Source organism: Phoca vitulina, unplaced genomic scaffold, assembly GCF_004348235.1.
Source record: "Phoca vitulina isolate PV1807 unplaced genomic scaffold, GSC_HSeal_1.0 scaffold4, whole genome shotgun sequence".
Classification (NCBI taxonomy): domain Eukaryota; kingdom Metazoa; phylum Chordata; class Mammalia; order Carnivora; family Phocidae; genus Phoca; species Phoca vitulina.
Window position 1 is genome coordinate 34,907,342 of NW_022589707.1, and position 15,668 is coordinate 34,923,009.

The 15,668-nt window shown below is 40.1% G+C and overlaps 1 protein-coding gene across 1 annotated transcript in view; it reads left to right on the forward strand.

Moving 5' to 3' along the window:
* Positions 1-11,866, forward strand: part of TBX20 (T-box transcription factor 20) — a 59,977-nt gene extending 48,111 nt beyond the window's left edge. The window contains exons 7-8 of the mRNA XM_032401194.1: positions 9,961-10,073; positions 11,526-11,866. Coding sequence (XP_032257085.1) covers positions 9,961-10,073; positions 11,526-11,866 — 454 coding nt within the window. The remainder of the gene's footprint in view (positions 1-9,960; positions 10,074-11,525) is intronic.
* The last annotated feature ends 3,802 nt before the right edge of the window (positions 11,867-15,668 follow it).

A 15,668-nucleotide genomic window follows, 5' to 3' on the forward strand; every position in this document is an offset into this window, starting at 1 on the left:
GTTTTGAATTTGTAACTAAAACCTTTCTGCAAAGAAAACAAGAGATGTGAAAGCATATGTCCATTTAAAAAAAAGTATACCTGAATATGGGTAGCAGCTTCCGGTGTAACAGAAATTAGAAACAAGGCAAATGTTGGTCAACAGGTGAATAGGTAAACTATAGTACATATAGTACATACTATAATTTGGACAACAATGCTACTCAGAGTAAGACTTAACTATTTGATATATGCTCCAACATGATGGATCTCAAAGTAATTATGCTGAGTGGAAAGAAGCCAGATTAAAAAAGAAAACATGAGAGAGAGAAAACATAAGATATGATTTCATTTTTGTATAATTTTAGAAAATGCAAACTGATCTGTAGGAACAGAAATCATATTAGTGACTTCCTTGGTCAGACTTGTTGGGGTGGGGACCAGGAAGCATGAGGAAGCCTTTGTCAGTGTTAGGTATGTTTCTTATCTCACTTGTGGTGGTGTCACTGGTCACATAAGCCCCAACTTGTCAAATTGTACACTTTAAATATGTACCATTTGTTGTATATTAATTATACCTCAATTTAGTTTTTCTTCGTTAAGAGCCCCAGGCGACTCAAGTGGATTTGGGACAAATTTGAGAGTCAAGACAAAGTTGGGAATCATTGCTCCAGTCCCTTAAACCCCTGGTTCTACCGTACAGAGATGACCTATTCTAGGCAGTTTCCTGTTATGAAACTGGAACATTCCAGAAATATTATGCATATACAAACATATATATTCCTTGTTTTAAATCCACAAATGGTAGCACTTTATACCTATATATATCTTCTGTACTTTTTTCACTTACTATATCTTAGAGTTCTTTCCATATCAGTGAGTATGGAATGGTTTCACTTTTTTTTTTTTTTTTAAAGATTTTATTTATTTGAGAGAGAGTGAGAGAGAGAGAGCATGAGAGGGTGTAGGGTCAGAGGGAGAAGCAGACTCCCCACCGAGCAGGGAGACTGATGCGGGACTCGATCCTGGGACTCCAAGATCATGACCTGAGCCGAAGGCAGTCGCCTAACCGACTGAGCCACCCAGGCGCCCCTGGTTTCACTTTTTAAACTAGCTGTATGTTAATCTATTGGATATGGATCCTGATCATTTTGACCACAGGAAGTTGGTACTCTATGCTTATTTTAAAACTCCCTTGGAATGGAGATGTAACTTGAATTGTTTCTGTAACTAATTTTTCTTTTAAGTTTACTCTTAAGTCCTCACTTGCAAGCTACATAATATGACAAAATGCTTTCATTTCTGTGAGTATACAAGTTTTCTAGAAGGCCAGATTCACTATAAGTTAGTATTTTTTTCACCAGTAAAGTCTGTATATCTATGTGAAATGTTGACAAGTGTTACATTTTGAAAAGCTATTATGACATTTTGCTTTCCTTGTCCCTTCAATGTGAAATTTGGTGTTTGATTTGTTCTTCATTCAACACACAATTTTTTAGATTAATTCTTTTTTTTATCCTTTGGTGGTTAATTCAGTGTTAATCGTTAGGCCACAGCTATTCTAGAGATGTGTACTGTGTAAAACCAACCTGCTATCAACTTGCATTTTTGGCAAAGAATTCTTTGGCTAAACTCTTGCTGGCTTTTTTTTTTTTTTAAACAGCAGCTGGTCAAATGGGCCAATACCAAAATAATTTTTTTTTTTTAAGATTTTATTTATTTTTTGACAGAGAGAGAGACAGCGAGAGAGAGAACACAAGCAGGGGGAGTGGGAGAGGGAGAAGCAGGCTTCCCGCAGAGCAGAGAGCCTGATGCGGGGCTCCATCCCAGTACCCTGGGATCATGACCTGAGCCAAAGGCAGACACTCAATGACTAAGCCACCCAGGCACCCCAGTAATTCTTGTTGTTAAAGTTAACTGCATTCTTTAGTTGTCAGAGTATGTTTCAACAGGAAGACTACGTTCAAAGTCAAGGAACCAATTTATTTGGGGGCCTCAATTTCCTAATGGCCATTTTATGTGACCTTCACAGGTTTTCTATAATTTTCAGTCTTAATGCAACAGGAATCTCAAAGTGTACATTATCCAAACTACCCATATTGTCATATACTCTGTGCACTTACTAGGTTTACTAGTGAACGTTGAGTCTTTTTATGACTAATGATATTCTGAACTTCTGGCCAGCATTTCATCAGATGTTGAGTAAGTGCAGTTCGTATCAGTCAAGTATTTGTTTTTTTTTTTTTTTTAATTTTTTTAGTGTTATGTTAATCCCCATACATTACATCATTAGTTTTAGATTTAGTGTTCCATGATTCATTGTTTGTGCATAACACCCAGTGCTCCATGCAGAACGTGCCCTCCTCAATACCCATCACCAGGCTAACCCATCCTCCCAACCCCCTCCCCTCTAGAACCCTCAGTTTGTTTTTCAGAGTCCATCGTCTCTCATGGTTCTTCTCCCCCTCCGATTTCCCCCCCTTCATTCTTCCCCTCCTGCTACATTATTCTTCTTCTTTTTTTCTTTCTTAACATATATTGCATTATTTGTTTCAGAGGTACAGATCTGAGATTCAACAGTCTTGCACAATTCACAGCGCTTACCAGAACACATACCCTCCCCAGTGTCCATCACCCAGTCACCCCATCCCTCCCACCCCACCCCCCACTCCAGCAACCCTCAGTTTGTTTCCTGAGATTAAGAATTCCTCATATCAGTGAGGTCATATGATACATGTCTTTCTCTGTTTGACTTATTTCGCTCAGCATAATACCCTCCAGTTCCATCCATGTCTTTGCAAATGGCAAGATCTTATTCCTTTTGATGGCTGCATAATATTCCATTGTATATATATACCACATCTTCTTTATCCATTCATCTGTTGATGGACATCTTGGCTCTTTCCACAGTTTGGCTATTGTGGACATTGCTGCTATAAACATCGGGGTGCACGTAGCCTTTCGGGTCCCTACTTTTGTATCTTTGGGGTAAATACCCAGTAGTGCAATTGCTGGATCATATGGTAGCTCTATTTTCAACTTTTTGAGGAACCTCCATACTGTTTTCCAGAGTGGCTGCACCAGCTTGCATTCCCACCAACAGTGTAGGAGGGTTCCCCTTTCTCCGCATCCCCGCCAACATCTGTCATTTCCTGACTTGTTAATTTTAGCCATTCTGACTGGTGTGAGGTGGTATCTCATTGAGGTTTTGATTTGGATTTCCCTGATGCCGAGCGATATTGAACACTTTTTCATGTGTCTGTTGGCCGTTTGGATGTCTTCTTTGGAAAAATGTCTGTTCATGTTTTCTGCCCATTTCTTTTTTTTTTTAAAGATTTTATTTATTTATTTATTAGAGAGCGAGCGAGAGAGAAACAGCATGAGAGGGGGGAGGGTCAGAGGGAGAAGCAGGCTCCCCGCCGAGCCGGGAGCCCGATGTGGGGCTCGATCCCAGGACTCCGGGATCATGACCTGAGCCGAAGGCAGTCGCTCAACCGACTGAGCCACCCAGGCGCCCTCTTCTGCCCATTTCTTGATTGGATTCTTTGTTCTTTGGGTGTTGAGTTTGATGAGTTCTTTATAGATTTTGGATACTAGCCCTTTATCTGATATGTCATTTGCAAATATCTTCTCCCATTCTGTCAGTTGTCTTTTGGTTTTGTTGACTGTTTCCTTTGCTTTGCAAAAGCTTTTTATCTTGATGAAGTCCCAATAGTTCATTTTTGCCCTTGCTTCCCTTGCCTTTGGCGATGTTTCTAGGAAGAAGTTGCTGCGGCTGAGGTCGAAGAGGTTGCTGCCTGTGTTCTCCTTTAGGATTTTGATGGACTCCTGTCTCACATTGAGGTCTTTCAACCATTTGGAGTCTATTTTTGTGTGTGGTGTAAGGAAATGGTCCAGTTTCATTCTTCTGCATGTGGCTGTCCAATTTTCCCAACACCATTTGTTGAAGAGACTGTCTTTTTTCCATTGGACATTCTTTCCTGCTTTGTCAAAGATTAGTTGACCATAGAGTTGAGGGTCCATTTCTGGGCTCTCTATTCTGTTCCATTGATCTATGTGTCTGTTTTTGTGCCAGTACCATACTGTCTTGATGATGACAGCTTTGTAGTAGAGCTGGAAGTCTGGAATTGTGATGCCGCCAGCTTTGCTTTTCTTTTTCAACATTCCTCTGGCTATGCGGGGTCTTTTCTGGTTCCATACAAATTTTAGGATTATTTGTTCCATTTCTTTGAAGAAAGTGGATGGTATTTTGATGGGGATTGCATTGAATGTGTAGATTGCTCTAGGTAGGATTGACATCTTCACAATATTTGTTCTTCCAATCCATGAGCATGGAACGTTTTTCCATTTCTTTGTGTCTTCCTCAATTTCTTTCATGAGTATTTTATAGTTTTCTGAGTACAGATCCTTTGCCTCTTTGGTTAGATTTATTCCTAGGTATCTTATGGTTTTGGGTGCAATTGTAAATGGGATCGACTCCTTAATTTCTCTTTCTTCTGACTTGTTGTTGGTGTATAGGAATGCCACTGACTTCTGTGCATTGATTTTATATCCTGCCACTTGACTGAATTCCTGTATGAGTTCTAGCAGTTTTGGGGTGGAGTCTTTGGGATTTTCCACATAAAGTATCATATCATCTGCAAAGAGTGAGAGTTTGACTTCTTCCTTGCCAATTTGGATGCCTTTGATTTCTTTTTGTTGTCTGATTGCTGTGGCTAGGACTTCCAATACTATGTTGAATAGCAGTGGTGATAGTGGACATCCCTGCCACGTTCCTGACCTTAGGGGGAAAGCTCTCAGTTTTTCCCCATTGAGAATGATATTCGCTGTAGGTTTTTCATAGATGGCTTTTATGATATTGAGGTATGTACCCTCTATCCCTATACTCTGAAGAGTTTTGATCAAGAAAGGATGCTGTACTTTGTCAAATGCTTTTTCTGCATCTATTGAGAGGATCATATGATTCTTGTTCTTTCTTTTGTTAATGTATTGTATCACGTTGATTGATTTGTGGATGTTGAACCAACCTTGCAGCCCAGGGATAAATCCCACTTGGTCGTGGTGAATAATCCTTTTAATGTACTGTTGGATCCTATTGGCTAGTATTTTGGTGAGAATTTTTGCATCCATGTTCATCAGGGATATTGGTCTGTAATTCTCCTTTTTGATGGGGTCTTTGTCTGGTTTTGGGATCAAGGTAATGCTGGCCTCATAAAATGAGTTTGGAAGTTTTCCTTCCATTTCTATTTTTTGGAACAGTTTCAGAAGGATAGGTATTAATTCTTCTTGAAATGTTTGGTAGAATTCCCCTGGGAAGCCATCTGGCCCTGGGCTTTTGTGTTTTGGGAGATTTTTGATGACTGCTTCTATTTCCTTAGTGGTTATAGGTCTGTTCAGGTGTTCTATTTCTTCCTGGTTCAGTTTTGGTAGTTGATACATCTCTAGGAATGCATCCATTACTTCCAGGTTATCTAATTTGTTGGCATAGAGTTGCTCATAATATGTTCTTATAATTGTTTGTATTTCTTTGGTGTTGGTTGTGATTTCTTCTCTTTCATTCATGATTTTGTTGATTTGGGTCATTTCTCTTTTCTTTTTGATAAGTCTGGCCAGGGGCTTATCAATCTTGTTAATTCTTTCAAAGAACCAGCTCCTAGTTTCGTTGATCTGTTCTACTGTTCTTTTGGTTTCTATTTCATTGATTTCTGCTCTGATCTTTATTATTTCTCTTCTCCTGCTGGGTTTAGGCTTTATTTGCTGTTCTTTCTCCAGCTCCTTTAGGTGTAGGGTTAGGTTGTGTACTTGAGACCTTTCTTGTTTCTTGAGAAAGGCTTGTATTGCTATATACTTTCCTCTTAGGACTGCCTTTGCTGTATCCCAAAGATTTTGAATAGTTGTGTTTTCATTTTCATTGGTTTCCATGAATTTTTTTAATTCTTCTTTAATTTCCTGGTTGACCCATTCATTCTTCAGTAGGATGCTCTTTAGCCTCCATGTATTTGAGTTCTTTCCGACTTTCCTCTTGTGATTGAGTTCTAGTTTCAAAGCATTGTGGTCTGAAAATAGGCAGGGGATGATCCCAATCTTCTGGTACCGGTTGAGACCTGATTTATGACCTAGGATGTGATCTATTCTGGAGAATGTTCCATGGGCACTAGAGAAGAATGTGTATTCCGTTGCTTTGGGATGGAATGTTCTGAATATGTCTGTGAAGTCCATTTGGTCCAGTGTGTCATTTAAAGTCTTTATTTCCTTGTTGATCTTTTGCTTAGATGATCTGTCCATTTCAGTGAGGGGGGTGTTAAAGTCCCCCACTATTATTGTATTGTTGTCGATGTGTTTCTTTGCTTTTGTTATTAATTGCCTTATATAATTGGCTGCTCCCATGTTAGGGGCATAGATATTTACAATTGTTAGATCTTCTTGTTGGATAGACCCTTTAAGTATGATATAGTGTCCTTCCTCATCTCTTATTACAGTCTTTGGTTTAAAATCTAATTTGTCTGATATAAGGATTGCCACCCCAGCTTTCTTTTGGTGTCCATTAGCATGGTAAATGGTTTTCCACCCCCTCACTTTCAATCTGGGGGTGTCTTTGGGTCTAAAATGAGTCTCTTGCAGACAGCATATCGATGGGTCTTGTTTTTTAATCCAATCTGATAGCCTGTGTCTTTTGATTGGGGCATTTAGCCCATTTACATTCAGGGTAACTATTGAAAGATAGGAGTTCAGTGCCATTGTATTGCCTGTAAAGTGACTATTACTGTATATTGTTTGTGTTCCTTTCTGGTCTATGTTGCTTTTAGGCTCTCTCTTTGCTTAGAGGACCCCTTTCAAGATTTCTTGTAGGGCTGGTTTCGTGTTTGCAAATTCCTTTAGTTTTTGTTTGTCCTGGAAGCTTTTTATCTCTCCTTCAATTTTCAATGACAGCCTAGCTGGATATAGTATTCTTGGCTGCATATTTTTCTCATTTAGTGCTCTGAATATGTCCTGCCAGTCCTTTCTGGCCTGCCAGGTCTCTGTGGATAAGTCTGTTGCCAATCTAATGTTTCTACCATTGTAGGTTACATATCTCTTCTCCCGAGCTGCTTTCAGGATTTTCTCTTTGTCTCTGAGACTCGTAAGTTTTACTATTAGATGTCGGGGTGTTGACCTATTTTTATTGATTTTGAGAGGGGTTCTCTGTGCTTCCTGGATTTTGATGCCTGTTTCCTTCCCCAAATTAGGGAAGTTCTCTGCTATAATTTGCTCCATTATACCTTCTGCACCTCTCTCTCTTTCTTCTTCTTCTGGGATCCCAATTATTCTAATGTTGTTTCGTCTTATGGTATCGTTTATCTCTCGAATTCTGCCCTCGTGATCCAGTAGTTGTTTATCTCTCTTTTTCTCAGCTTCTTTATTTTCCATCATTTGGTCTTCTATCTCACTGATTCTTTCTTCTGCCTCATTTATCCTAGCAGTTAGCGCCCCCATATTTGATTGCACCTCATTAATAGCCTTTTTGATTTCTACTTGGTTCGATTTTAGTTCTTTTACTTCTCCAGAAAGGGTTTCTCTAATAACTTCCATGTTTTTTTCAAGCCCAGCTAGTATCTTTAAAGTGATGATTCTGAACTCTAGATCTGACATCGTACTAATGTCCGTATTGAGTAGGTCCCTGGCAGTCGGTACTACCTCTTGTTCTTTTTGTTGAGGTGATTTTTTCCGTCTTGTCATTTTGTGCAGAGGAGAATAGATTAATGAGAGAACAAAATGCTAGCAGGGTAACAACGTCCCCAGAAAATATACTCTAAACAAATCAGAAAAGACCTGAAGCAGTGGGAAAAGAAAGGGAAAGAGAGAAAAAAGAAAAGGAAAGAAAAAAAGAAAAAAGAAAAAGGTAAAGATAAAAACAAACAAAAGCAGTACAAAACAAAACAAAACAAAAACAGAATGTGATCAAATATGATCAGGCTGGATTATAGATCAGTGTCACACACTAGATTTTGGGTGTATTTTGGTCTGTTAAAAGAAAGTCCCTCCCAAAATTTTAAAGAAAGAAAAACTTATATATGTACAAAAATAAGGGTTGATATGATGAAGGGATGGAATATGACTGTAAAGATGGAAATTATAAAAAATTTTAAAAAAGGATTTGATAAGTTGTTTGAAAAAAGAAAGAAGAGGATTTAAAAAAAAAAAAGAAAGAAAGAAAAAAGGGAGAGAATGTGATCAGTCAGGGGAGTAGAAAAAAACCATACACTAGAGATTTAGAGTATATTTTGATCTGTTAGAAGAAACTATCTCAAGATTTTAAAGAGAGAACAACTTATATATATATGCCAAAAATACGGGTAACTACTATGAAGGGATAGAATATGACTTTAAAAATGAAAAATAAAAATGTTTTTTTTTAAAAAAGGGATTGATAAGATGTTGGTTGAAAAAGGGAAAAAGAAAAATTCAAAAAAAAAGAAAAAAGGAAAAAAGAAAAAAAGACAGTTAAAAAAAATAATTAACTTTGAAAGACTAAAGAATCATGGTAAAAAAGCCATGAATTCTATGTGCAGTGTTCCCCTAGCGCTGGAGTTCTGCCGTTCTCACTGATCGGTAAACTTGGTCTTGGCTGGCTGTTCTCGCTGATCTTCTGGGGGAGGGGCCTGTTGCCGTGGTTCCCAAATGTCTTTGCCGGAGGCAAAATTGCCCCGCCCTTGCCGGTCCGGGCTAAGTAATCTGCTCGGGTTTGCTCTCCGGAGCTTTTGTTCCCTGCGAGCTTTCCGTACAGCTTTGGAGGCGGAGAGTGAAAATGGCGGCCTCCCAGTCTCCGCCCCAGAGGAGCCGAGAACTCGGGGTCCCGCTCCTCAGCGAGCCCCCAGAGAAAGCCGTCAGTCACTCCCATCTCCCTGGTCTCCGGCCACACTCCGCGCTCACCCGGCCTGTGACCGCGCCTTTCTATCTGGCACCCGACCCCGGGTGGAGTCTCCAAACCCAGCAGATCCCCGCTGTGCGCTCCCGCGCCGCTCCTCCCGGGGGAAGAAGGTGAGTCTCCCCGGATCTGCCGCTTGTTGGGTCCCTGCTGGAGGAGCAGTGGCCCGACTGTGCCGCGGATCACGGTTTATAGCAACCCCGAGCTGAGAGCCCGCGCCTGGGCTCCGTCTCTGCAGCCGGCTTCCCCGCTCCGATACCTGGGAGCTCTGCCGCACTCAGGCACCCCCGGTCTTTCTGTGACCCTGAGGGTCCTGAGACCACACTGTCCCGCGAGGGTTCCACCCCCCACTTCGCCACCAGAGTGACGTCCCTCAGCGGAGCAGACTTCTAAAAGTTCCGATTTTGTGCTCCGTGGCTCTATCACTTGCCAGAAGCGGCCGACGGAGGCCCCTCCCCCGCCGTCTATCCTCCCGAATATCGCCTCGGATTCACTTCTCCGCACGTCCTACCTTCCAGAAAGTGGTCGCTTTTCTGTTCAGAGAGTTGTTGCTCTTCTTTTCTTTGATCTCCTGTTGAGTTTGTAGGTGTTCAGAATGGTTTGATCCCTATCCAGCTGAATTCCTGAGAGGAGACAAAATCCAGGTCTCCTACTCCTCCGCCATCTTGCTCCGCCCCTCCAGTCAAGTATTTGTTTTATATTCATTAGCTGATGAAGTCAGAAGAGTCATTGCAGCTCCTCAGGATTTTCACTCACTCATTTTTCAAATCATTAAATTCTACATTCCTATAGTCTGGTTTCCCAGCTCCTTGTTCACCTCTTTGCCGTCCATGTTGTAGGATTTCTGGGGATCGTCCCTATCCTATCCAGTTATGTTTGCTTGTATTTGCATGCCTGAGGTCATGTTTCTGAGGGGTCTATAGTGGCATAAAATACATGTTTTGAATGTCATCTTTCCCTGAAGTGGGGGTCTTTGGCTGAGAAAATGGTTTTACTGAGTAATAACTTATCTTTCAGACCCATCTCCATCTCCGAGTACTTTTTAGTTTATTCAGGATGTGTGCTTCTCTAACCTAGGGAAAGTGTGGAGAGCCTGATCCAGAAGCATTCCTATGCCCGCTCACCCATCCGTACCTATGGAGGAGAAGAGGATGTGCTGGGGGATGAGGTTCAGACAACACAGAATCGAGGTAAGACAGCTTCCAGGCTACGTAACTGCTGGGAGCAAGAGCACCCAGAACGAGAAAGAAAGGTAGGTGATGAAACTTGTAGTCCTCAGGGTGCGGTCTGCCCCCAGAGTATTTCAGGAGTCTCTTGAGGAAAGGATAGCCCCTGAGGCTGATTTCCATACAGTTCATTATTTTGCTTCTGAGTCTTAAGTGATTATTCTGCCTGATGGTTTCCTGTGGTTTTCTAGTGAAAGGACATCAAGCCTCTGAGTCAGGGCTCAGGAGTTACTTGTCCGTGATCTACCACCAAAGACCTGTTGGACTCTGGGGGGCAGTCCTTTAGTCTTTCTGAACCCTAATTTTATAATCTGAAAATCGGGGACTATATCTGTTTCTCTTATAAGATATTCTAGAAATATCTTATTAGGATCGATGACTAAAATGACTTTACTTTTTAAAAGATTTTGAGAGCGTGTTCACGCACATGAGCGGGGGTGGGGTGGGAAGGGACAGAGGGAGAGGGAGAAGCAAACTCCCCACTGAGCAGGGAGCCCAACATGGGGCTCAAACCAGGACTCTGTGATCATGACCTGAACTGAAGGCAGATGCTTAACCTATTTAACCACCCAGGCGCCCTGGAAAACACTTTTTAAAAGAAGATTTTCTTATTGAAGGGCATTATGTACAGGCAGTGGCCCCAGCGGTGACAGTAGGGGGATACTGAAAAATTCCTCTGTCCCAAAGACTCACAGAGGAGCACTTTGCACTTGGGAGTCCAGAGGGTGCCTAAACCTGGGCACAGGGATGTTTGTGTGGGGAAAGAGCCCTCTGTCATAATTTTATGACTCTTATATGGAATACCATAATCTGTCAAAATATAGGACATCTCTTCGCACTAAATCCAAATGGACTACTAGTAATTAATTATACAGTTGGAAAATTCAGTGTCAACTTTTGTTTAAACTTGTGGATGCTGTGATATAAGAAAAACTTACACTTGTAACTTGTCAAATATTTAATAAGGAATTATGGAATCTAGAAAAAGAAAAACATGCTTGTGGGTTTTCACAGTGCCTTTAGAAACCCAGTAACTTTGTTGAGGCTCATATGTCCAGCCTTCCTTATAAGGATGTTGTAGAGGTCAGGACAGATACCAGCTATTTGGAGCTCTTTTAAAGGGAATCCAGTTATTACTTCCAGGCAGGGTTCTAGTGTTTTGGCCATTCTCTGGGAGTATGTAGGCCATCTAATGAGTTAAGTCTTTTTCTGTTTAGTAAAGTCTCTCTTCCATATATGGTAGAAATGATATCTTACCTGGAAAGGTAGCTGTGACTCATGGTTGACATGCTTGTCTTTTTAAATTGCAGATCTATTATATTTTTAAAAAAATAAATCAATCCTTACAGATAATGTAATTCTTGATTCGCACACTGAAATAGAGTTTCTAGTCTAATGAGTTGTTTTTCCTTTCAGGGTCAGCCTTTACAACGTCTGATAATTTGTCTCTCAGCTCCTGGGTATCATCTTCATCCAGTTTTCCTGGATTTCAGCACCCCCAGTCCCTGACTGCACTTGGCACCAGCACAGCATCCATAGCAACACCCATTCCTCATCCTATACAAGGTTCATTGCCACCATACAGCCGACTTGGGATGCCTCTGACACCATCAGCTATTGCCAGCTCAATGCAGGGGAGTGGCCCGACATTCCCCTCATTCCACATGCCTCGGTACCATCACTACTTTCAGCAGGGGCCCTATGCTGCTATCCAAGGACTGCGCCATTCCTCTGCGGTGATGACACCGTTTGTATGACTCTTCTAAACCTTGGAGAATCCAGATCCAGAATGTGCAAATGGGTATGGAAATATGGGACAGGGTTGGGTGGGTGGGATGTGGGGTGTTAGAGCAGGAGCTCTCCAGGAGACATGGGACCTATTAAAGAGGAGAGCTGGACTCACAGTAAAACCTACTGCTGAGGGAGTGCACCACAGACCAGGAGTCATGTGTAGTTTGGGAACAGCTCTTGGGTTCGAGAGAGAATCAGTATAGACTTAGCCAGCCTAAATCCTGCAACCAATAGTATACTAACTTACCCAGGAAATTTCATAACACAAGGCAGATGAATTTTAAGGTGCATTATACCTAGCAGTTAAAAATGCTGTGTCAATGCAGTAATGTATAAAATCAATGTGTAGAGGTTTTCTTTCTGCTTTCCACAGGTCAAAAGAATCTTCAAAGAGGCAATATATATAACATACCAACCGTAATGCATAGTGACTAACTTAAGTCCATTTCTCCCTGTAGAAAATGAGAGCCAATAGAGAAATATTTGTAGTGTTGTAGCTTAAGCATGTTTAGTTTTCCTTTGTATTAGTTTGCTTGGGAAGGGGCTGAGATAATGCTGAAGCATCCTATTTTGTGGATGAATAGGCGGTAATGACTTCACAAAGTTCTTTTTGTCATACTGAAGGGCCAGTACCTGACAAGCTCTTTTTCCCTGTCTTGGCTTCTTTCTTCCTAATTCTCTTTCTTGCAATTACTTGCCATTTATGTAGGAAAAACCTTCTATACACAATTTTGAAGAAAGAGGCTCTATGTGTTACATTGTAAAACTGAGGTTTTATTTTTCTGGGCTGCATTCTAAGTGCACTACTGACTTACTCATGGAGGAACACTTCTAAAGCCTCTATGCGATGACACGTGAGACTTTCTCTCAGTCTGCAATAACAGAACGGTTGCCCTGTTCTGAAGGGAATTTCTCTGCCATGGGTACCAAAGGCCCCTTCATTTTTACTTCAGCTTTGGGAGATCTTTTGGATGGTAAAATGGACTGGGCCAAATTCTCATTTTTGGTAAATCTGCTTTGTTATTAGATTAGCTGTTAACCACTGATTGACAAGGATTTGTTAATGATCATTCTGAATGCCCATATAGCCACCATTTAACCTACGCTTACAAGTTGTGTGTCCATATATCTGGTTTGTCCTTCTTTCTTACTGTTCCATTCAGTGACTCCTTTACCATTTTTCTAGTCCATTATATGAAATTGTATGTCAACTCAATGACCCCCTGACTAAAACACTGGCAGTGCTTGTAAATCAATGTAAAACATTTATCCTCTTTATTTTGCATTCTTACTGTCTTCTTAAGCCTTCCTTTAGTGTTTAGTAATTAATTATATTTTAGCTATATATAATCATTATATTTGGGGGGCAACATATATCTAAGCATTTACAGTCAGGGTAGTATATTTGGCATTTTGCAACAGTTCGTTTCCCTAACAACAGAAATTTAGTAAAGTTTACAGTCCTTCAACTTTAGATTGCTATGAGATATAACTTGTCTTCTTTACAGTGTTCCCCAAAACTCTATTTTAACCTAATTTAGATTTTGTATCTACTTTGTTCTGACTGTAAAAGTACTGAATCTGTTAAAAGAGATGGGAAATATCACTGCTGAGAGTAGAGTTGGGAGTAAATGCAACATACTGATCACATCAGACTGCATGGAATTTTATTTGGTTGTTCTATTAGGCTTTCCCATACCAAATGCTTCTCCGGGGCATTTCTAGTCTAGGAGACGAGGCATAATGGCAGAGCCTGTCTATGTGATGCCATTGTTGCTGGACTTTGCAATGGTTTTTCTCCACTGTGGCCCCATAGTTTACTTATGGAGAAGCGTGGGCTGTGCCAACCGAGCATCTCAGAGTCCTACGGCAGACACCACAGGCTAATTTCTAACTTCTTGCATGTTATGCTACAGTATCCACAGGTAGTTTGTTTTCAAACACAGCATAAATAATGCGTTTCTTTAAAAAAGCAGCTATGACTAATGTTGAAGTATCCATAGAGCTTAGGATAGGGATTTGATACTTAATAGTTGGCCTGTTGCCAGTACTCCTTTTAATACACAGTACTGCTGTTTATAGCAGGAATAACAAAACTAGATGCTATTTAACATGATGCTACTTGATACTCTGGTAAATTACTGGTCTACTAAAGTGAATCTGTATCTGAATTTTCTTTTCGATGAGAATGAAAGGATCATTTTAATACTATTTAGACATTTTCCCCAGTTGACGTGTCTTAAAGTAGGTGTTTTATGTTTTTGTTAAATATGGTTTTACACCAGTATTTCCTGACTTCATAACTTGATTTTGTAATTAAGCAGAATAAGGCTAAAAATAAGTAGAGTGCTTAGAGAAAAGCAAAGACTAAGATACCAAAGCATGCTCTTCAGAAATAACACCTGAAATTCTAAATTGGATATATTCTTGAAATAAAAAGCACAGGGTACATGGAGCTTAACTTGATCAAAGTCACCCTAGCCATGAGAACCAAGGGTAGAAATTTACTCCAGCCTGGGTCTTTCTGAGCTATTCTGGTTGTTGATTCTTTCTTAACTCTTTGGGCATTTAAGATTTTAAAGTCTAAAGTCTATCCTACCAAAAGTAATTATTAGAACTAGATAGTTAGTGGAAAAGCCAATTGAATAATTAAGAGCATGAGTTACAGTATATTTGGAATAAATTCAGGGTTCCCCCCCGCCAAGTTATATTACAGTATCAAAATACATGGCTAATGTGCAGTGCTGCTAAAAAGAGGCCCTTTCAGAACTGCTTTATCTAACCTGAAGGGATTAATTCATATCTTAGTAGGTTCTGCAGACCTGATTTGTTTTTAAAACATTTATCAATAATGTTCAGTTATTTCTTTTACTTCTTTTTCAAGTCTTGCCCCTCCTCTGTCCACTCTTAGCAATATTATATAGGTAAAGTATATCCATCTTGTGTCTAATATATCACAAATTATTAGGTTACAAGTTCTATATTAATGAATTTAGGTTGCACTGCTGGTCCTTTTGAGTTTATAACAAAGGTTTGTTGTTCTTCCTAGTAGATGGGCACAGAATGGGAGGTATTAAAAAGATACTAAGAAAAACCCTGTGTAGAGCTCTACTATAGGAGTTACATTAACGTCTGGGGTATTCCAAGATCTTCCCTCCCTCACTCTCATCCACGTCTCTGTTATAACACTTCTCCAGCCACAACATCCCCAGCCCCCCATGCAAAAAAAGAAAAAGATGCCCTCCAAAAGCCCAAGAAAAAAGTATTTTTACTTTTATTTTATTTCTTTTTATTATGTTATGTTAGTCACCATACAGTACTTCATTAGTTTTTGATGTAGTGTTCCATGATTTATTGTTTGTGTATAACACCCAGTGCTCCTTGCAATACATGCCCTCCTTAAAAGTATTTTTAGAAGAAAAGGATTCCCCATTCCCATACTGCCTATGAATTTTTCAGAGAGATGTTAGGATATTTAACCCATTTCTAAATTTCATGGCTTTTCAGGCTGTCTTGCTAATATTTAAGCTGAATTATATTGAGAAAAATGAGCTTCAAATAAAATGGATAGAATGACTTTATCACCCCATTAAATATGCAGCCTAGCTTAGCCATGACTCAGCAACTAAAGTTCAAAAAACTCAGTTATGTAATATGCAGGGTCACATATTACAAGAAAAACAATATTTTAACTCAGTCTTCCATTGAGTAAGGAAACTATTTACATTATTAAACATGTATGGAATTGATAATTATTACAAACAAAAC